The sequence below is a fragment of the Schistosoma haematobium genome, chromosome 4, assembly GCF_000699445.3.
Source record: "Schistosoma haematobium chromosome 4, whole genome shotgun sequence".
Classification (NCBI taxonomy): domain Eukaryota; kingdom Metazoa; phylum Platyhelminthes; class Trematoda; order Strigeidida; family Schistosomatidae; genus Schistosoma; species Schistosoma haematobium.
Window position 1 is genome coordinate 19,563,478 of NC_067199.1, and position 24,884 is coordinate 19,588,361.

The 24,884-nt window shown below is 31.7% G+C and overlaps 1 protein-coding gene across 2 annotated transcripts in view; it reads left to right on the forward strand.

Moving 5' to 3' along the window:
* The first annotated feature begins 915 nt into the window (after nucleotides 1–915).
* The window catches only part of ASIC4_3 (acid-sensing (proton-gated) ion channel), a 49,405-nt gene continuing 25,436 nt past the window's right edge, over nucleotides 916–24,884 (forward strand). For both annotated transcript variants that reach the window (XM_035729433.2, XM_051215909.1), the window contains exons 1-6: nucleotides 916–1,298; nucleotides 2,429–2,602; nucleotides 5,235–5,414; nucleotides 8,600–8,694; nucleotides 14,758–14,942; nucleotides 22,983–23,082. In XM_035729433.2, coding sequence (XP_035586534.1) covers nucleotides 1,249–1,298; nucleotides 2,429–2,602; nucleotides 5,235–5,414; nucleotides 8,600–8,694; nucleotides 14,758–14,942; nucleotides 22,983–23,082 — 784 coding nt within the window. In that variant the 5' untranslated portion in view covers nucleotides 916–1,248. The remainder of the gene's footprint in view (nucleotides 1,299–2,428; nucleotides 2,603–5,234; nucleotides 5,415–8,599; nucleotides 8,695–14,757; nucleotides 14,943–22,982; nucleotides 23,083–24,884) is intronic.

Sequence of the window (24,884 nt, forward strand, 5' to 3'; positions counted from 1 at the left end):
GAGAACATATGGAACTCAAAACAACTTTCAACCAATATCAAAGTCAATCTTCAATACCAACGTCAGTGCAGTTCTACTGTATGGAGCTGAAACTTGGAGAACTACAACAACCATCATCAAGAAGGTGCAAGTATTTATAAATAGCTGTCTACGCAAGATACTCCACATCCGTCGGCCGGATGCCATCAGCATCAACTTTCTGTGGGAGAGGACAAACCAGCGTCCAGCTGAAGAGGAAATCAGGAAAAGACGATGGAAATGGGTGGGACATACATTACGCAAATCGTCAAACTGCATCACGAGGCAAGCCCTAACTAGGAATCCTGAAGGGAAGCGGAAAAGAGGAAGTGGTTGAATTCTCTCGAAACATAGCGCGGCACTGAATGACATATTCATTTAGTAAAAATCGAAGTGGGAAATCAAAGGTTCACTTTTAGCAATGAAAAAGTAAAGTATTGTTTCAACTACTAAACCAAAATCCTCTATATGCCTTTCTAAATTTTCGTTTTTGCAATGCAAATAGCTAGCTGGCTACACGCAAATCATGTACATAGAAACTGACAACTCTACTTCAGTTATGGATTCTTATAATGTGTTCAGTGGCTAGGTTGTTGGGAGTGCTGCTACATTAAGCCAACTAAAAGTCCACTTGATTTTCCAATGTAGTGAGAGAAATCTATATTCAGAAGATTTTACAGATCAGCAATCAAAAATAGACCTGATCTCAGCTTGTTCAAGTGAAATGAGACTGCACACTATAGAGTTCTTAGAATTATGTTCGTTCAAAACAGATAACTTCCGTGTCCCCAAATTAAACTGCTGAGAGGACGCCATTCACGACAGTTCACAAAAACATGTGAGGTCTTTTACAAGGATCGAAATTCGACTTTTGATTATTACCTAGGTGTCTTTCAAAAAGAGCGTATTTGTGTGAACAGAAATTAGGCTAGGTACTCTGTATACAGTTATAAGTAGCATATTATATTGTTCAACTTCGGTTTTCCAGAGGATCCATGTCTAAAACACTTAATATTTCCCAGATGGAGTTCCCAAAACTTAGTTAAGTATCAGCTCAATAACAGCGGCCAAATGCATTCAGCATTTAATTGACCAAGCGATCAAATGTTGACGTTGTATTTTTAAATAATTTATCTTGCTTAGTGTTTAGTTTGCCTGGTTCAGTATTGATTGTTTAATACAACTGTTGCATCTGTACTTTCACTTATATTTGCGCGTGTTTTAATATATATGATGAATATTCACTGCTGCCCCAAGTGGACATCAGTTGGAGCCAAGAAGTAATTATTAAGGGTTATCTCCGATGGCTTTTTCAGCTTTTTCTTCTATTTGTACTTCAAAAAATCTTATTTGTAACCGAATAGTAATCATTACAATGACTATTTATGGCAAATTTAAAGTACCGTTGACTCATTTTTAAGCATTGCTTATTCTGCATTCCAGAATATAAATTTTTAGTTTTTATGTAGAAACGTATTCTTATATGATGGGTGATTTATATTGAATGTTTCAATGTTTGCATCAATTCTGCAAATATGTGTCTTAAAATTTGTTGCCATAATAATTATCGTTGTCTCTTATACAACAACACACACAATCGATAATGGTAAACGTGCCATAAAATAAAGTGTAATACATGGTATTTTAGTTAATTAAGACGATATATTGGTCATACGATTATATAGGGTAGTTTGTTTACTTTTTAAACCTTTTTATCAGGGCGAATAGGCAGTCAAAGAAGGACTTTGTTTATTAACTGATTATTTTATTTATTATTAGTTTGTGTGAGTGATCTGCAAACTCTTTTGTAGGAAAAAATTGAATTCGAAATGTTGAAAGCTATTACTTTTGAAATGGATGGTAAAAAGTCATCGGCGATATATAAAAGTGGTGGTACACTGGGAATAAAACACATAGAGTTCGTTGAAAACGTCATAAAAATGCATGATTAATTAATTTATTGCCTGTTTACAAACTGCTTGTTAATGTCATTGTAATGTATGCGAATCGCTGGCTATACGCAGCTATAACAAAGTACCAGACAGTAATGCTTATTACTGTTCGGCTAAAGGCAGTGATGTTAATAACTAGAAGGTCTTCACGTTGTGTTTGTTCAATGGACTTCGTTTTGCACTAACAAAAGTTGTTTATGGGCTACAAACATTCAGGATATCTCCGTACAAAATTGATACCTGAAACAATAATCATTACAGTTTAGATTTTATTAATAACATTGCTAAAGTAATGTGCTCATAGGAATTTAATGTAAATGACACTTGAAAAAATGGCTTATGCGTTTTTTATTTGTATTTCGTTAACTCCAAATTCTGTGTGGGCACTATAAAATTGTTCGAGACAAGTGCTACGATGTTGCGCTTAATAGTAAAGGAAATATTTTTTTTCCAATTAGACTAATCTGTCTTTTGCTGTGCATATCAGTAGCTTGCTTGATCACTTATCGAGTACATGTTTGGTTGAAGCATTACGACAGTTTGGCATCAAAAATGATTATTTCAGCTTATGAGGATCATCAAAGTAATTTGCCATTTCCTTTGATCAGTATCTGTAATATTAATCCAGCAAGGTAAGTGGATTTGTTTCTGTAAATCCATAAAATAATTTGAGATTTAAATGAGCGATCTGAATAAACCCTACACAGAAGTTGTTTCACACTTAAATAATACCTGATACTAAATAATTTTTAAATGTTCTCAAAAACTGCCAGAAAATAATAGACTTCCCTTAAGTTTACAAAGAAACACTCTAATATCACATAAGAAGCAAGAATACAGTGAGTATAATAGACAAAATTAATCTTTTTGATAGCCGAGTGCTAGAAGTATTCATAGATCAGTCGTGATATGTAAAGCTTTGCAGCAATTTTGACAGCGAGGCAAAACAGTTCTTATAAGACCTAATTTTTTAGTTATTAAACGCTGAAAACAAATGACTGAAATTATTCGCAAAGCTTAAACGTGGAACTATATGAATGATCGTGAGGTTCTATGGCAGTGTTTGTCACTGTAAGGAGTACCTCAGAAGTGCACAAACCTTATACACGCTCTCTACTTAAACTCAGCTGGTCGAGTGAGAGCTTATGACGAACTATCATCACAATTGACTACCTCCAGTGGTGTTCGTCAAGGTAGTTCACTCTCTCCATTCTTGTTTAACTTTGTCGTTGAAGTGCTTTTAGAGGTTACATTTTCCTCATCTAAATTTCTAGGAGTTGAACACTTACCGGGAGATTCAATTGTTGACTTAGAATAAACCGATGATATAGTTTTTTTGGTGAAGACGCTGACAAATTGTAGAGTCTTCTGACCATCATAAGCAACGATACAAGCATGTTCGGGATGCGATTCTTCCCCTCGAAATGCAAAATGCTACTTCAGGATTGGGCTGCATCGATACCTGAATTAATGATAAGGAGTGAAGTAGTTGAGCGTGTCGACCGCTTCACTTCTCTTGGAAGTCTCATCAGCCCTTGTGGTCTGGTGTGTGACGAAATCTCAGTACGGATACAGAAGGCTCGACTAGCTTTTGCCAACTTGCGTCACTTATGGCGTGGGCAAGATATCCATCTATCAACCAAAGGACCGATTTACTGCGCAGCAGTTCGTTCCGTCCTGCATTATGGCAGTGAAACATGGCCAGTAAGAGTAGAGGATATTTGTGGGTTACTAGTATTTGATCATAGGTGTCTTCGAAACATTGCTCTTATATCCTGGGACCACTGAGTAAGTAATGGAGTTGTTAGGAAACGGGTACTAGGTAAGGATGGCAAATCAATTTATGAAGTAGTAAAACTTCATCAGTTGAGATGGCTGGGACATGTGTTACGCATGCCCAACCACTGACTACCACGACGTGCGATGTTTTATGATGTAGAATCAGATTAGAAGAAAACAAAGTGCGGCCAGTCCAAAACATGGCACAAAATTATGAAGTCACTGACAAGTGGACTGAGCCACGTTGCTAGGTTTAGACTACCTGGTTGGGATCCGCGAGATGATAGAAACCGATGGTTAGAAACCTTGAATGACATGGCTCAAAATCGTTTGTTATGGCTCAGATGCATCCACTCTTGTAGTGAAGGAGAACACAGTTGAGGACAACCGAATCATATTTTGCACATTACAGAGTTAATTGGTAAAATAGAAAAAACCATAATATAATATCTAATCTGCAAAATGTTCAATAATTGTCTCGGACTTTATTGCTCTTGGATTTCTATCCCCGTTCTTCCTTTCCTGATCTTCCAAATCTTCTGCTTCCAGACATTACATTCCTGACTCGCGTTATATACTACTTATGTCAATATAAGTAGCACGCACCACACCCTTTGTGTTCCTGGAAATTCTATTCTGAACTTTTCATGTTCCTTTTTTCCTCTTTCCAAATTTATTTCACGAGATTATGCTCCTTGAATAACAAACTCAATCCGTAATCTTTCCAATTACTGCTTATACTGTTACCGCCTCTACTACTACAGGATTTGAATTGAAAATTGTGTCTCTGTGCTAATGTGGTATGGCAACTTGAACTGATGTACGTATGTATGAAGTTCTACGTTGTTGCTGACTGACTGATATGGTTGAAAGCATGACCACTTATTAAAAGGTTATAAATGTAGTTCTTTGGGTTTTTTGAATGATATAAAGTAATGAGTTACCATTTATACATTGATCGTTGTTAGAACTGTATTTTTAGTGAATATGTTGCTTTATGTTTGTGAAAGAATAAACTATTTTTAATATTGCCAGAAAAGCCATTCAAAGTTGATCAAACTTATAATCTTTATGCTCTGTACAAAAGAAAATGAGGACTACATCTGTGTACCAGATCTAAACATTAATCTTTCGTGTGCTTTCCAATATCACGATGCATCGCAAATGTTTCGATAACTTTTATGAATGAACTGGTGATGACTGGTTTCGTAAGTATGCAACAGTCAGTTCTCAAGCACGTAAAATTTATGTATCCTAAAATAGGATTTATAACTAATGTACGCTGATGATCTAAATGCAAGACTGATTTAAAACAACAAATATGGCGGCTTGGTTGTTTATCAAGTATTTTATGAAATTTTCAGCATTATAGAATTTACTCACCTCTAAATGATAACTTTTTCATAAACCTAATGTATAAACTGGGTTCTGTAAAAAATGTTCCAATGGTTCTTTCTAACATTAAATTACATCTTTTTAATTAAGGGGAACTAAACTGTACAATATTCAGTCAGCTGAGTCTCAGGATCGTGGTGTTGATTATGAAATTTTCTCGGATGCTTTTCAAGGACGTTCAAGTGAAAACCTCCCGGAAAGCAAACTTAAAGTGCCAATTTTCAAGCTCATGGAGAAAGCATCTCATCAGATAGATCAAATGTTAAGAAGGTAAAGTATGTCGAAGCATAAACGATGTCCAATAGATAAGTGTCCACTACAGTAATCAACTTTCTCGTTCCCAAATATACTATAATTATTGACGATATCGTATGTATAATATGTATAATATGTACTATGGAACACAAATTTCGGCATTATAATTCTTCGAAATTATTTCATGTGATATACACTGGATCTTAAAGGGTTTTATTTATTATAAACCTTTTCTGGTAGATGATTATGTCAGGACGTTTTTGATGGGTGGTTAAACAAACTCAACTGTAGTGGTTTTTTAGTTCAGTCGAATTATTGTTCTGGTGGAAATATATTGGTGATATTTTCCAAAGCGAAGCGAGACTAATTATAAATAGACAGTCCTTCCAGTGGATAAAAGCAAACTTTTCCAGCTAATTTAGATGACTATTCATCGTATAAAGTACCAATAATTATATTTTGTGACCTTTTTGAGACACGTTGAAATTATTTAACAAGGGTGTATTAACACATCCAAAGTCATCACATCGTAAACATTAAAGATCTATAGCATCATAGTTAAAATACAAGTTAATGAAGCCAAGAACAACAAATGTAACGAGAAAAAAGCTACAGACAGCACTAAAAAAGTAAATATCACTGATCGTCACTGTTTTAGAAGGGCTTTATTTATTATTTTATTTTTGAAGGGCTTTGATCGCATAATTGAATATACCCATGAACCATTATAATGACACTTAGGTGGTTTAGTGAATCTTTAAATTTGCGTTAGCTTTGCTTCTTGACTTGCTTTAATATATGTTCGGAAATCAAAATATATTTTGATTATTTAAAAAAAATATGGTCAAGGTAATAATAATGGGTAATAAAGTGAGTTAAATATTAGACTTGATTTGAAGGGAATGAAATGAAAATTTATTCATTATAATGACATGGCCTACATCGTTTAAAGAAGGAAATTTGACTTGGTTATTGTCAAGACCAATTAAATTTTGTTCGTGTATTTTTCACTTGTTTTATAAAATTACTTTCCTGAAGGATTTGAACAATTTCTATGACTTAAGACAATTGAATTCTACTGCACAGCAAGTGGACATACACATATACATATCCATATACGTATTCAATAATGGTTTTGAAATCCTATTACAACAATTCCTTCTATTCTATAGGAACATTTATTTGATTTCTAAAATGGTCACACGTTACACTTGTTCTCTGAATCAAATGATCTAATTTTGGGCATCAAAGATTTAGTATTGTAAAATTTTATCTCCGTTGAAAGCATATAGGAAAGGAAGAATGTGGAGCACTTTGTCTGCTATTTAACGAACTTTAATCATTGACTGTGAAGCATTTACCTTTTTATAATGCTAGTAGTCGTACTTATTAGGTTATTAACATTTTTGAGTTATAGGGAAAAACTTTGAACACGACCAGTACTACCAAAAAGTACCATATTAAAATAAAACATAAATGTTTAAAGGATGATTGTGTCTTCATGTTATTCGGATACATGGAAAATTTTGTTTTGCAGGAAGTCATAGAAATGATATGGGGTAAACAATATGGTTATTAGTATTTTGTCCACTCGCCAAATCGATTATGAAGTGTTTGTGCATGTCGCATTAATGGTTTTTTGAGATGATATGGTATGTGTCGGTAATTTTTTTAATTCGGCCATATATATAATCATTATTATTATTCACGTTAAACTGAGGTATATATGCTGGTTTAGCGATATCTATCGAGACAGTCTTAACTACAAAAGCTAAACAGATATTTTGTAAGACATTTTGCATTGTATATATCAAATAACACTAAAAAGGCTTTCTTATTTACATATTTTAAGTTGTCTAGAGTTTTGAACTTTCATGCATGCAGTTCTGTGTCTATCTTTTATTCCTGGGGTCATATTTAACAACAAATACTTAGAATCTCTATGAATCCGAAATTCTCAGGCTTTACTATTATTAAAAAATGAAAAATTCAGTGCTGAGTATCATTATGTTCTGGTAAAGTGCTCGCAATTATTTATTTATTTGTTAGCATACTGAAATTTTGGGTCGGATTAAGTTTTTCAGTCTTAAGTGCATATAGATCGGTTTTAATTGCTTCAGATCAGAATTTTAAGTTGCGATAATGTAATAAGGAGACGAAGGTTATCAGGGTTGTGTAATGTATTCGAATCAAATAGCCTCGTGTTGAAATGGAGATTTAAATTAGCCATCGATAGGACATTTTATGCAACCCAACTCGTCATTATTCAAAAAGCAAGGTCTATGTTTCACCAAAAACCCAAACAGAACGTAAGCGATTGTGTCTATAAATTTACATATATGTGCGTACATAGGGGGGAGCGATTTGTTCTTACTCTTAACCTACCCTGATAATACTGATTTATTATCCAGCATGGTTTTCTCATTGTTTTTATGTACATTATTAATATTTGTTTCCACTTAGCATTTAGTTTGTCTGGTTGACCTTTTATTTTTCATATAAAAATGTCCTAACAAGTCTATATGTGATCAGATTGTTCGGAATGTATTGCGTAGATAAACTACATAATCCTGATAACCTTCGTCTTCTCATTGCATTATCGAAAGTTGTCAAAATGACTAGTTGTTTCAAATTTTTTAACAAACAAGAGAACTAACAATATAGTTTTGGAGATTGTTAAGTTTTGGTCGGGATCATAAGTCGGTTGATGTTAGACCAACATTGAAAACCTGGAAGCATTGGAAGGCCGTTTCGTTCTAGTAAGGGGCTGCTCAGTAGTGCATATTCACTATCCCACCGGCGGGGATCGAACTCAGAGCCCTCGGTCGCGCACGAGAATGCCTAATCTCTAGAACACTGAGCCGGGATCCATCTGTGTTAATGTCTAACTCAAACTAATCCACGATATTGCGTAGCCATCTTCCATTGTCGTCTAGTGCTTCCAGGCTTTCAGTGGTGGTCTAACATTGATGGATTCATGATTTCAGCCAAAATAAAATAATTATTATTGAATTAAAGGTTATTTAAAAGAAACTTAAATCTTGGTAAGCTCTTTTTTCAACAGTCTTAGAATAATCTTGTATAAAGTATTTAGTCACTTGGATACTGTTCATATACGTTTTTCTATTATTAAAAGTTGTTACATAAATAAATCATAAATAATCATCTATAAAGTTAATGTATATTATCGTTTCAATTAGCTGTAAAGTTGGTCAAAGACATTGTTCCGTACTGAATTTTACAAAGAGCATTCTACCGAATGGCGCTTGTTATACGCTAGCTGGCGATTTAACCGGTAAGTTAACACGAGAATTATCACTTTCGAGTATTCACTTTCACATGATTAAAATTTCGCTCCCTATAGTTTACATGTATTCACAAGACATTCAAATAGCCATTTGTTTGTCTTTAATTGGTTTTAGAAAGCAAGAATAAAAGTATGCTTTCAAATTTCTGTACTTAATTTCATATGAACGTATGGTCAGCATTGTTCAAGTTACCGAAATCCTCTGTTTATGACCGATCATTATTTTTCACCCACACTATATCTATCCTTTAAAAAGAACTATTATTCTTTTCAATTGAAAACCTGAAAAATAACTACCGCATTCAGGGATATGGAGTACTAATGCAAGTCTACATGATATTTACTATACATATCAAGAGAGAATTTGTTAAAAATTTCGTTCTTCTTTCATATAGTTATAAAAAAACACTATCTTTACCAATATGAACAAACAACCAGTAATGTTACATTATTTTTAATATGGGACTGGAATTAATGTAATTTTTCAATGCTGTTGTTAGCTTCTTAGTTAAACGTTGACTTAGTGAAAGTAAGCATACAACAGTATTTGGTAATAGTTGTCATTCACAGAAATATACTAACTATAATGGTAATATGCCTTTCTTTAAACATTAATTATAAACAATTTAGCTACAGTGAAACACTTGATTGGTCAATTTTACCTAAAATGCACTGATGAAATTTATTCATTTCCAAAAATATGCCTAGAGCAATAATAATATTATTAAAAAAGTTGTTTTTTGTAAGTAAAAAGACTGATAAACTTTGAGAAAACATTCTTGTAGAGAACTTTAATCATTATGCAACAATCATAACAGTTCAATTGTACAATAAAGATAATAGTAGTGATTATTATTACTAATAGACGAACTGATACATTTATTTATTTACTTATTTATGAATTGGAATATCCATAAATCATTTAGAATTTCACATTCATTATACACTACATCAGACCACATAGACGGCATTAAACAATGAAAACAAGTGAATGATAAAAAACTGTGAAAACAAAGATAGGGTTTAATTTTCACAAAAAAGTCCTAAAGATGAGAACAAATTGTTGTAGTCTGTATCGACAATAAAAATACAAATTAATAGCGTGATTTGATAGAACTAATATTACTGGTTCTGTTTTATTAGTAAGAAGCCAGTACATACTTTAATCAATAATAAGTAGGTTTGTACGACTAGAATTTTTATTACTGTTGGGTTATGGAGTATTTTGAATATTTATTTATGGTGAATAGTCTACCTTTTATAAGAAAAAGTGATAATATTTTAAAACTGCAAAGACTGGAAATATATCACAGTTCCGGCAACAGAACATGATCTATACAGCATGATTAATTGCGTAACCTTTCTGTTGATATAGTCAAACAAATAATTAAGTATTAAAATAAATGTAATAATATTGATACAGAAAACTGCGTAATTAGATTATAAGCACAACTCTTCTAGGAAAAATACGAAGGGATACTAGAGTTTGTCGTGAATATGGCTATTTGGTTATTCATGGTTCTTAGAAAAATAAGCATGAGTAGAGAATCATATTTATATTACAACGTCAATAAATCAAATTATTGCCGATTAATACCAAGATGATTTGCGTAAGGCATTTTTGACCGCAAGATTATTTTTTAACTATCAAAAAACAGATTGATATGATCAGTTAAATTATGCCATTTCACCGATTTGAACAATATTTTTTGCAGCAAGTTGTGTGTTGAACTAGAACATAATTTCATTGCATATAGTACGAACAAAACAAACTACTTTACATTATTTCATTATAAATTTATATCGCTTAAAAGTGTTGTAACTAAATTAATTTTATTAGTAAAATTAGGTAATCGGTTAAAAAACTAACATCTAAAAGTTACTTTTTGGGAAGGAAAATGAATAAGCAGTAGTAAGGAATAAGTTTATTTGCCTTTGAGTTCTATAATTTCAATAGAACAGTGTATCAAAATTTATAATAATGATTGATGACCATTAGGTAGTTGTTTGTATTGATTAGCCTGAATAACATACGTATACTGTTTATTCAATGAATGTAATGCTCTAACAGATATTAAGCAAATTTGATAAGGAATGGTATGGAGTAACTAGAAAACACCCATTTTTTATGGAAATGATTAACTACTGAACTGAAATCACTTTATAAAGCTAACAAAATTTAAAGACAGGGATGTTTCATTGTTCATTCACATAATGATCTTCATATAAAAGTATAGGCCATATATATGAAAAAGCTTAATAGACCAAACTCGCCATACAGATTTACAGCATCCAATCTAACTGAACACATTTACCCTCATATTGTTTGTAAAACTGGTATCTTAATAAATTCTCTAATTATCTTCGTCAGTGTACAGTCCATTTCACATTATTATTATCCAGGTTTTTAGCATGAAATAAACAAACCAGTCGTCGAAATTGTAGCACAAAGTTCGGAATAAATAAATGCACCAATCAGTCTTCGTAGTTTAATCTCGAAATTATTCGCCTACAAGTTTTAAATTAGACAATTTTGTGTTCACCCTTATGATCAGTTCTTTTAATAACACAAAGGACTAAACAATGTACAAGTTAACATAGAGAATGATTACATAAAGTAAATATATGGATAATCGGTACAACTTGACTAGCTTGCTCGGTTTCCTATCATTCAGTTGTATTTGTTTTATTTTTCATAATTGATTTGGAAAAAGAAATCTACGAAAACATCAGTTATTATAACACAACACCGAACAAACGTTTTACTGTTAAACAAATTACGACAACAATCAGTAGTAACTGTGAAAATCTAAGACGTTTTGTTTCGTTGAGCACGGTTCACCTGGTCTCAAACAAACGATGTGATATCATCAACAGGTTTTGAAATCTCTCTCTTTTACTAAACAGTAAATTGTAACAAATTTGTAGTTCATACATTAATCACAACAGTTATTACTATTACAAATACTATAGGCAAGTATACAGATTTTTCTCATTACCTTCATTTGTTCTATATTAGACTCTATTAGTAGTTCTAATAGTTTGCTTATTTCCTCAAACCAGTGTTTCACAAATGTTCCTAGTTTATTCTGATTATCTGAGTTCAGGTAATAAAGACAAATAATAGTAGAGGAAAAAATATCAACCTATATGCTTGATAAAATTAGATTTGTGCTTAAAATACTGTTTCATAAGAAAAAAATCAGTAACATAACTTCGCTAAGTCAAAACCAGCTTGGTAGGTTTTTGAAGGAGTTATGGCTCAAAAATAAGGTCAATAATCGGTAGACTTTAAATTATCAATTCATACCAATTACTTGAAGCTGTATTTACTAAGTATTCTTTCCTCCAAAAATTTCCGAGTTCAAATGATACGTGTCACCATAGGATTGATAGATAGCTTTTAGTCAAAACACTATGATTTTATTAAATTGAGTAATGCTTACTATATAGTGACCTTATCACTTTGTAGATGAATGGTTTTGAAGGAGGTTTATATCAACAGCTACTTTATTTCACTATGCCTATATTGCAAATTGTATTATGAAGAATGGTCAAGACTAATCACAACTCTTAGAAAATTTCTATATGCAAAAATAACCAGTCAGTCATAGATGTTCAATGTTTTAATTAAACAGAAGTAATAAGTGATATTTTCGGGAGAATATAAAGTAAAGTGATTTCTTGGGGATTGTTTTGCTATTGGTTAGGAATTATTTTAAACAGAAATCAGTATTTAACTGACTAACATGAATTTTTCTAAAGTCAATTAAATGTTCTCCATGCGAACTTTCTTAAATACTTACATTTAGTAAATAATTCTAGTTTGTCGAATATTCATGAGACTTTCGCTTTATATAAATCAGTTACTCCTCTTGCGTCAAATAAGCGAATTTAAATGAATTTAATGGCTGAATTCATGAGTCAATTAAAGCCAGACCACCATGGAAAACCTGAAAGCACTGGACGGTCGTTTTGTCCTAGTAAGGGACCCCTTAGCAGTGTATATCCACAATCCCGCTCGTGGAATAAGAACCCAGAACCCTCGGTCTCTCACGCGAACGCTTAACCTCTAGATCACTGAGCTGCCATCCATTGGTGTTAATGTATAACTCTAACCGTCCACCATTGTCTTCAATGATGGTGGATGGTGGCGTAATTTCGTGGATTGGTTGACGTTAGACATCGATACTGTCGGATTCCGGCTCGGTGGTTTGGAGGTTAAGCGTTCGCGCACGAGATCGAAGGCCCTGGGTTGGAATTCCTTGAGCAGGGTCGTGGATATACACTGCTAAGGGGTCCCTTACTAGGAAAAAACGACCGTCCAGTGCTTTCAGGTTTTCCATGGTGGTCTGGCTTTAATTGACTCATGAATTAGAATATTAAATTACTACAATATCCACAAAACCCTCATTTTTAATGAATTCTTTAAGAATCCATTTGAAAATATTCTAGTCTTTCACTGAATTCATGAGGACTTTGTTATTGTTGGTCACAAAAGGACAGGAAAAGAACATTTGGCTGAACTAAATACTATCTTGTATAAAAAAGTGTATTTCCTGATAAACTTCTGGTAAATCCAATCGTTTCATGAATCGAGTGATCACGGTGTAGCACCTGTATATGAATCACTTTAGGTAAAATAATTATCATACATGATAAACAGAAAGGAGTAAAATTTATTCGGAAACAGGTGATCACAACAAGGCATGTTATTATGATTGCGTTAATTATCAACTGAATCGGTCTTCATGATATTATGTTAAACTTCAATCTATCTTCTTAATATTTATAGCTTGGCCTTATTTATCATGGTTAAGAAAGAAGTGGAAGCATGCTTTACTTGGAAATACGATTCGTCTGCATTGCACACTCAGTATGCTAAAAATTGTTTAGTGAAACCTCAGATCTAGAAGTTCAGAGATCTACATATTTCGATTTCATCTTATTTACAGTAGGGTACGATCGTCACCTAGTGATAACGATAACTATAAGCTGTAAACACAGTTCCGTAAACCTATTGCTTTATGAACTCTCATTTATTAATAGAATAGGTTTGCCTGTCATTATTTTAAGGTTTAAGTTATTGTAGGGAAACAAACTAATAATAGTGTTACTGTAGTGGGCGCTACTGACAAGGATGTTTGTAAGTAGTGTTTAGCGTTCCAATACATTGAAAGCACGGCGTTGACAGTGCAGGTTACAGAACACACAGAAAGATGCAAATGTGCGATTGAAAGCTGTGAATTCGTATTGTGTAAATACTCAGTAACTTCTCGCCATAAATATGTGTCCCTCCTATCTATTGTCGTGTTTTAAATGATTAGTTTTATTTGTTATAAAACATCATCCTTATTAGTACAAAGTAACTGAGTTGAATTTGACGAGTACTAACTACTGGAATTATTCTAGAAAAAATATGTTTCCCCGCTTTACGTTTACAGGTATCACTTAAATAAATAATAAAATTATTAAATTAATAAATTAATAAAATTCAAACCAAACAAACTATTGAAAAATTACTTTGCAAATGTGATACATAATGTCACTCATTTATGAGAATGTAACAAAACTTAGTGGTCTTTTTGCGATAAGGGTTGGAGATTAATGAAGTTAAACAGCATAATAACACGTAAAGCTATAAGTTTATCAAAAAACATTATGAGCCACCCATCATGAATATGTTAAAGGTAGTTTACTTCAAACTCTGAAGCCTATAACAAAAATAGGATGACTACGTGACAACGTTGAGATCTTATTCACATTATTTATAAAAAAATCTTGTTTCCAGGTTACAAATACCTTTTAATCTGCTTACACTATAATCTTCAATCAATTCTTTCTAAGGAAATGCTTTGAAAATCTTTCCAGTTTGTATTATTTCCGCAGCTGATTCGATTAAATTTCAGACAACTTTTATATCTCTGTTTCGTTGAATTGCAAACACATTAAAGGTAAGAATTATGCATCTAAAACAATCAAGGATGATACATTTTATGCTTAGTCTTTTAACACTATTGTAATAAAAAAATTTAATTTCTCGATCTCTAGGCATAGACGAAATTCAATTAGTGTTAGATCCACAAAGTTACGATTATTTGGTACCGAATCAAGGATTCATTGGCTTTCGCATTTTACTACATGGATATGGTGATTCCTTATGGGCATTAATACCAACTGCTGTTTATGCTGGTCCAACATTTCATACTATGTTACGTGCAGTTGGCCTTAAAAAGGTGAATAATGTTTTGTTAAACTACATGATGCTTTAGGATTTTTATGAACATAATTGATTAATTATTGTATTATCTTTCATAGAACTTAATCTTTACGATGCTTTTGAAACTATCCCACTTAAAAAATTTATTACTCCAGAATGTTTCGTTTCTTGAGCCGTACATTTCTGTTGATTTTTGAAATAGTTTCAAAGAACAAATTTAACTGTAAGAAACAAGTTTTTAGAGTGCTCTTGCTACTTTCCACGTATATAAATATTCTATTTAATAAAAATAATAGTTGTATATGTAAAATTAGGAAATATCCAAACTTTTGACTAGGATCAATCTTCTGTAGGAATATTTCGTCGAGAAAATAATTAACTTATTTATGATAATTATCTTAGCAGATAGGTGATGTATTAAAAATAAAAACTTTCGAATTCTTCATTTCATATTAAAATTGCTTAACAGCTCGCGTTCAAACTCTTAAAAAATTTATGAGGCATATAAAATATTAAGGAATGAAACTTTTGGCAAAACAATATGAGGAACAATACAGTTACACACTTTAGTATTACCTTTATGATACTCATTAATATTGTTTACCACTAGGTCTAAGAGCATAATTTCTGTGCATTTTTTTCATAAAATTTGTAGATATAAATAAAAGATTAGTTTTGTATAGTGAATAAATCAGTTTCAAAAGAACTTCTATTCCACAATGATCTATTAATCTTTGTATAGGAATAGGTTAAATGTTCACATTTAAAATTTTTATTTATTATTCCACATCTGGTTGAAATAAACAAGGTCACTGATATTATAAGCAGAGATTAGTGGTAGCTAGCATTGGAATTCAGAACGGTCGTTTCGTCCTATTTGAAACTTGTCAGTTGGATGTACCTCCATCCCAGAGTTCATGTCTTCTCCAGGACTCGGATCCAGTACCGTCCTCTTCAAATGCCACCGCGTTATCCACTTAGCTACTGAGTCTAGATAGACACAATCCATCTTTGCTTATAGTGCTTGTGATCTAAGGCAGTATCAAGAGTATTAAAACACGATGTACACATGCCAATAAGCGACTGATCAATCACAATCCTGAACATCAATAAGAAGATTTAAACAAACAATACAAAAATGAATTATAGTCACTGTTATTTAATTTCCTAGTATTTTTTTAATAGTTGAACAATAATTTACTTATTTTGGATGGGACAATAAAGCAATAGACGTCATCCTGGTTTGTAGCCATAAATATATTATTTTATAAGTACAAGTTATGTTTCATCCTTCTTGCTTACTTAATAAGAATTGCTTTAGTTTTATAAAGCCCAACAATAATATTTGTAAGTCTTTATTGATTGATAAATGATTTCAAAGTAAAAAAACAAACATTTAGTTGGTTATTTAATTCATAAACCAATGATTAATGGATTAAGTTAATTCCATCTAGTTTTTTGCTGTAATAATATGTCATAATTCAATTAATCTAAATTAGAATCGTATACGTTTGGTTGAAAACAAAATGACAATTACTGGTATTATTAGTTTAAAAATATTAGAAATAACTGGTATAGGTGTTCTCTATTGAATGATATGTATGGTATTATAAATAAAATACTATTTGTCTAAAAAATATCATGTATATTTATAACTTGAGATAAGTGAAAGTAAGAAGTAAACTGAACGTAAACGAAAATGCTAAATGAGAATCAGCATTCGGCTTTGAGTTATTTGAATGAAGACAATAATTCCAAATGTTATAAATAGCTTCATTGAAAGCAGCTAGGGTTTTAAGCAAACACTAACGTGTATTAATGTTTAGTGTTAGTTAAATACTGACATGCACTGATTAACATTTCAAAATGTATTTCCACTTTTTCTCTTTTTAACCTTAAGGAAAGTCTGGCTAAATTGATTTATTTATTATGAGATTCTTAGTGAGTATGGAGCAAGTTCTTTTGGGTAGGAAGAATTAAATAAACCACTTTTAAGGTTAATAGATGGCAGATTCTCCAAACTAAAGTGTTCAAATACTGAATAAAGGAAATATTTAGTCATGTTAGCAATGTGGATCCAACTGTTACTTGGATGCATATTCTAGTTTTAAGCTGTTGTGATGAAACATATGCATTAGTTTTATATGTATTTAAAAATTCCTCTAGCGAAATTACAGAATACTTCTGAATATTTTGTGATAATATATTCAGTTTATTCAACTAAAAGAATAACTGTCGCTTCAGACAACCGTGATACTTTGAATATCGTTCCTTTGATTTGTATACAAATACATTTCAGGTAAATGTTTTAAAGGATATGTTATGATTTGTATTGATGTTGTGGTGTGTGCTACTTATATTGACATAGGTAGTACATGATGTTAGTCGTGAACAGAAGGTCTGGCAACAGAGAGACAAGAGGATCGAACAGTAAAAAGTCGAAACAGAAGGCAACTTGTATGAAAATGCAAGAACAATGAAGTCTGAGTCATTTTGAGACAAGTGATGGACATTTTGCAAATTAAGCATTTACTTTATGATTGTTAGATTTTATTAACAAGTCCTGTGATTTTGTGTTAAATACATTCGATTGTCCCCACTCGTGTTTTGTTCACTACAATGTGTGTCCGTAAAATATGCTAACTTACTTGATTCGTTTCAAAGTGTCAGTGTTCAATTGGGGACAATAAGCACAAGCAAATATTAATCCCCAAAAGCTTAATTTCTAGAATATCACAGATGAAGCTGGTCTTCCTGGTCTCGCACATTGTCCGGACATTCCACGTACCTATGAAAATTGGTCGTTTCAACAGAGTTTCGCTGAACCTGATGAAAGACTCAGTAGACACTCAACTTCAAGATCAACAGGTTTGATTCCGTAAGGATCGGTCGTGCACATACCGAATCGCGACACTACGGATCATCGTCGAACAGTCACTTGAGTGGAACTCGTCACTATACATCAACTTCCTTGAATATGATAGGGCGTTTGACAGTGTGGACAGGAAATCAATATAGAAAATTCTTCGACAATATGGAATTACTGGGAAGATTGTCAACATTATCCGGAACTCATACGACGGACTATAGTGCAAAGTCGTGCATGGAGGACGGCTGGCAAATGCAGTCTAAGTAAAGACTGGAGTCAGACAAGGCTGCCTACTCTTTACCCTCCTCTTTCTTCTGGTGATCGACTGGGTTGTGAAGACCTTGACATCTGAGAGAAAACACGGCATACAATGAACAGCTCAGAGCCAATTAGACGATCCGGACTTCGCAGATGACCTAGCCCTCCTATCCCATGCACACGAACAAATGCACATGAAGACGACTAATGTACTAGCAGCATCTGTATCAGTAGACCTTAACAAACATAAGTGAAAAAGCAAGATCCTCAAATACGATACAGAGAACATCAACCCAATCACACTTGATGGATAGACTCTGCAAAAGGTGGGAACATTCACGTATCTGGGCATCATCATCGATGAACAAGGAGGATTGGGTGCAGACGTGAAGGTGAGGATTGGCAAAACAAGGGCCATATTCCTTCAATTGAAGAACATATGGAACTCAAAACCACTGTCAATCAAAATCAAAGTCATAATCTTTAATACGAAAGTCAAAACAGTCCTACTGTATGGAGCTGAAACTTGGAGAACTACAACCACCTCCATCAAAATGATACAAGTATTTATAAACAGCTGTCTACGCAAGATACTCAACATCCATTGGTCGGATATCATCAGCAACACAATTCTATGGGAGGAAACAAACCAGGTTTCAGTTGAGGAGGAAATCAAGAAATGAAGTTGGAAAGGAACAGGACATACATCACGGAAATCACCAAACTGCATCACGAGGCAGGCCCTAACTTGTAATCCTGAAGGGAAGAGGAAAAGAGGAGGGCCAAAGAACACATTACGTCGGGAAATACAAGCAGATGAGTAAAGGATGAACAACAACTGGAAAGAACTGGAAAAGATTGTCCAGGACAGAGGTTGATGGGGAGTGCCAGTGGGCGGTTTGTGCTCCTCCACGATGAGTAACAGGCGTAAGTAATAAGTAAGTACGGAAGAAGCTCTAAGATGGAATTTTATGTCAATATTTAACCACTATTTTAATTTTTATACTTCTAAACGATTTGAACAACTGTGTGATTATCAAGGATTATTACTATTGAACATCTACTTTCATTTCTGACAGTTGATATGTCTTGGAATATGATGAAACTAACGTCCAGTTTCAGTTCGTTTTGAATTAACCTGTGACTAAGTTGGATTCAGAATGGAATCTTTTTTAATTGCTAAGGTTGTTGAGGTAAACAATAGTTCTCTATTACGATATATGTATATATACGGCATATTTGAAAGACTGGATTAATTTTTTTGTTTTCTCGTGTTTTCAAAGATAAGAATAATTTAGGGAAAACTTCTTAGGGTAAGTTTGGTTACATATTTTTTCAGACGATTATCGTTCCTCTTTTTACAGTCCATCATTTTTCACAATTTTATTATGATAGTGTAATAGGAAACTCAGTGGAATTCGGCTCTACAACCTGTATTATCCCTTAGGTTATCTAAAAATGTCACAACGATATTCATAAATATTTACTTCATGTAAAAGATCTGAAAGCATAATTTTGGACGTAATAACAATTTTTTTCATAAACTTCCCTAAATTTATTAGCGGATTAATTCCCTTCTACACATATGTGTTGTTAAAACTAAATATCATATTTTTTTGTTTTTAATGAGAATAAGGCACTGCTTCAAAATGAAATAAGAAACATCGTACAAATGAAGAACTCCATAATTTACTGTCTGTCGCATAATTCATATATTTAGTGGTCATATACAGGATGTTATGATTTGTATGTTATGGTTTATCGAATGTCTCATAAAATGTAGGTTTTGAAGCTTGCGTATGATCGAAATATGCATATGCTCTAAAAAAGAATTTATTTCATATATTATTAATATTAGTTATGGAGAACTAAGAATTCATTTCTTAGCTTATAATTGTATTCTGTAAATCATATTTCTTCTAAATATATAAACTGTCTTTTTTCGATATGTTCCTGTTGTTCGCTTTTTCCTCCTCTCGTTTTACTACAAGCAAAAGTCAGGATTATTTACTGACGTTTATTTCATTCTTTGTTTTGCCTCATTATGTCAATAGAAATAGTACTACCATTCGTAACAAAAATTGTTTCAGGCTTTTTTTGGTATAAGAGATGTTTAAAATGTAAAAATTATTTGCTTAACTAAACCTATTGACACGATTGGGAGGATGTGGGATATTATAATTGCATTAATATAGCTATCATTTTCTGAAATACGGTGGAATATATTTAACTTTTGGAATTCGCTGAATTATTTGGTGTAAAATAGTTATATTTGTTTATGTCAAACTGTTTCAGAGTTTAGTACACATTACAGCTGTATCGTGTCAGGATAATATAAATGATTAAATATTCTTGTTGGAGCTTTGAAGAACGTTTATTTTGTAGTGTACGAAGCCTAAGAATGTATATCAAACTAACTGATAAACTCTGTGGTCCCCAAGAGTGACCAAACATTGGGGTCTGAACAGATAATATCAATGGGGGAAATAAGCTTTGGAGAAAAATAAGTGGAAGAACAGATCGAAGTGTGTCTATTTGATTTTAGTCGCATGAATACTTTGTGAAAATATTCAGAATTTCGAAATGATGCATCATTGGATTAATATAATTTGTTTTCATTCTCAGTGATGTTTGAAATCGCTTTTAATAACATTTTCGCAAGTAGTTACAGTGTTGGTAGTAAATACTGACTATCGAACTAAAACGAACCGTTCTTTTATTATCTGTTATTTGTCCATGATTTATAGTTTTACTGTGATATCACTACATTTTATAAAGCAATCTTTTTAGTCTTTCTAATTATGTAATATGTTAGGCAAATTGTCAAAGAAGTATAAATATAATTTTATGGGCGATTATTTTTAAAGGTAGATAGTCAAACTTAATGATTATAACTGATATCAATATCATACAATTTTAATAGTCACTGTTAATAATTCTAAAGTTGGCTGTAGTAAAGTTGGGTAACGAGAAGTAATTTTGCGTTTGGATATAGCATTATTGGTTTGTTTAAATTGAGTTTGAAAGTATCATCATAACATTGTTTTTTTATTATTTCTATAAAATTAATACATAATTTAAAGCAGTAACAAGAACTCAAAAATGTATGGTTTTGATTATTTTGATTATTTTTGCTTCATTCGTACTGCTGAAACTGTATGAAGACTGGGTTAACTTAATAAGAATATTAAATTAACTACTTTTACAGGCTGCTATTAAAATGAAAAATCTATTAGACAATTAAAACTCATATTTCACTAAAAGGCTGTAAAGTAAATTATGTATTTGTAATGAAGAAAAAACTGGATGAAAAAAGAATGTTATTATTTCTATTTTTCTTAATTAATTATCATCACACTTAAAATAAGTCATATATATATATATATATATATATATATATAATTATTGTACACGTAAGAGAATTCCAGTACACTCATTTTTGTATCTACCATTTTTCTTTGTTACCATAGCATCTGTTTCTTGTCTTTATATCGTCAGGATGCAACAAAAGGTAGAGGTATATACCCGGATTCATATTTCTTTGACCATAATATATGTTTATGTGTATACAATATTGTACAAGCCTACTATGATTCTCCTATATCTATCTATACATCTAGTAGAAATCTATTAGACATAAGCTGATTTCCTGTACATGGGATAAAACCAGAGAAAAATATCACTAGATTACTACAGTAAGATACAGAAAGTAAACACATACTTACTAGTAGTAAAAAAATGTAGGTAAACATTAAATCTTACATCAACACTAGGTTTTATAAGAAAAGAGCAAAGAGATGTAGAAGAATATAATATATGTATTTCTCTAGTAAAGTTGACTGATTTTTTAATAAAAATAAATTAAAAATCACTAATATTCTTTTGACATTCTATTGAAATTAAATTCCGGTTCATTCATATCAATTTCTATGAACGTTTTTTAACCTTGTTTTTTAATTTTAAGTTTTACTACAACATTATACAATTATGGATATACACATTGTAAAGTTAATAGAGTGCTTATAGGTTAATCATAGTAAACCTCTCTCTCCTTATATATATATATATATATATATATATATATATATATATATATATAATTTCTTTAAATGGATGAATTAGAGTGAATTAATTGTAATTTTCCTTGTTGTTTTAGGGCAAAACAAGAATGAGTAGTTTCTCTTGATTTATTATTTTTTCTTAAGGTTTAATAAAAATCATTCAAAACATTCTATGATATGTTTCTATTATGTTGAAATAAATATTATTATTGTTAGCTACATACTGTAAATCATAGTGAATTAATACAACTATGGCCAATAATAATGAGAGTAATAATAAAAAGACCGACGTTAAATCATATAAACAAAGTCCCCCTTCTTCTGAAATTAATTCTAGTGTAAATAGATGTAAAGAAAAAAGTAAAAACCAAAGTAATGGCAATGATCTTAATTGTAATATTACCTACTTTTAATATCGTATAACTTTTTCCTCATTTCCGCTCGTCAATACAATTAAAAAATCTATGAATTTCAGCATATGTAGTGTATGGATTAAGATTGTTAATTATATAACATTCTGTGAAAAGTTGAAAATCATGAGGTTAAGAAAAACTTGAAACTCAAATGTTTTGAAATGGTTTTTCATCTTAAAACTTACAAGTAAAAATGATGCTCATGTTTAGTCTTTCTAATTGTCCCTTTATTTCCTGTTCTAGTTCTTTCAAGAAGTTTCAGAACAAAAGCTTTTAGTATTAGCTTAGCAAACGATTGTAGAGACTTTTTGTATTGGAATTTTGAAAATCTCTGCTTAGTACTTTTCAGAATTTCCCTTACACCTTGTTGCATCATCTGTGTGTGGTTTATTTTTTAAAATATATTTCCAGGTAACTTGTTTCTTCATTTTCAAGTCTGATGTTTTGTATTATAGATTTATAAACAACATTGTACAAGTCAATCAATCTGGGCTAGCTGTATGCATGATTGCATGCAAGAAATGTTATTAGAAAAATGTCATTGTCAATTGCCAGGTTAGATTTTCGCTTTTCACGTTTCTTTTGCTTTTTGTTTGATTGAATTTCATTGTTTATTAACGGCAGTCACAATAATAATAGTAATGGTCATAACAATCTTAATTTTGAACTAAAATCAATTATAATGCCTTATGAAAAACTAGTAATTATTTGTAAATCTTAAAGTCAAGTTTTCGGATTTCTGGTATGTAGACATTGTATCAATCAGTAACCAATCCATAGCTTCAAAACTAAATAGGATTCAATAATGCAACCCCAAATGGTTTTATTCAATTGATATGAAGCATACTTGTTCTTTGATGTACAATTTCAGTAAATAACGAAGGGCAGTCGTTTGAACCATGGGATTTACTATGCACGCATTCAGTTATACGTTGTACCATCACAAAGTCCAAGATAAAAACAAACAAGGAGTTAGGAGCTCAAATTGGAATATTAGTAGTTGTGGCTAATTAAACAATATATTGTTAGATAAAAACAAATGAAATTAGCTAATAGAACGTCTTTTGGTAATAGTTTTGGAACTTACAAGTTAGAAGAAAATAAAGAATAAATGAGCTTCTGTCACTGCAATTGCATTAAAGCTATATTCCATTGAAATAGTGTGATAATATTCGAATCAGAAGCTCAATATTTATATATCAGATTACTGAATTCCTGAGTCACAGGATTATTATTTACAAAATGTTATGAAATTTAACACTTTTGATTGTAGACTAAATTGAATGCCACTAACCACGTATAAATACTCTAAAATATTTTTATGTTTCATAATTAAAACAAGAACAAGAAATCCAGTTCATGAATGGTGCTATATTTCTAAATTTGATCTAACTGAACTTGCCAAAAACATATACTTATGGGGAAACCACTTATGCATTTCATGTATAGGTGTTGCATAATTATTTTTATTTCATTTATCTTAAATTATTAGACATGTCATATTATTGTAATGTAATTCAATAATGACTGACTAGAGCATATTTTTTTAAAATATTCTTATTTCCTATATTGAATGAAAAATGATTATACATAATTACTTTAAACAGATACATTACAAAACGTTCTCAGTTAATATAGTTAAAACTGTGAAAAACTATGAACTTTTGCATTATTATTACCGACTTCTAATTAGAAAAATTGCTGATTCATTTTGATAGTTATTCATTTTTCTTCAGTCACATTCCAATGTCTTAAGTTTTATTTTCACCATATTTTGTAAAACGTTTAGTAAACTATATGCTGCTGTATTTAAGTGATGTTCTGTTAGGTTAGTTTTACTAAAGGTATGTGTTTTAATGTAACTCGATCCAGTATTATGTGAAATGCAACAAAAAATCACTCATAATAATTGTACCAACATGTAAGTAATCCTGAACACGTAAACATTCATATAGAACTTGTATATGTTTGAAAGCAAAATATGGCAGTAAACTGTCACGAGATTCCAAAATTTCTGTGAAGACCTATAAATATAACACCATAAATGTTGATAATTTGGCATAATTTAGAAGAAAAATTCAACAAATTAGTAGATAAAGACATAGCACTGCTTACTGAAGTTGGTTTAACTTTCAGTAAATGGGTAGATGAATAATGAAAGTTGATGAGAAATCAAACCGGATATCCACAGTATAGATAAATGTTTTTATTATGTCACAGATTTTCAGTTAATCAGGTTCTGTAACTGAGTAATATTAAATTAATCTTTATTTTAATCTGTTATACGAATCGGTTGTGGACGTTCGTATGCAGTTTAGTATCGACTTACTTTAATAAATAAATTTAGACGGACATCC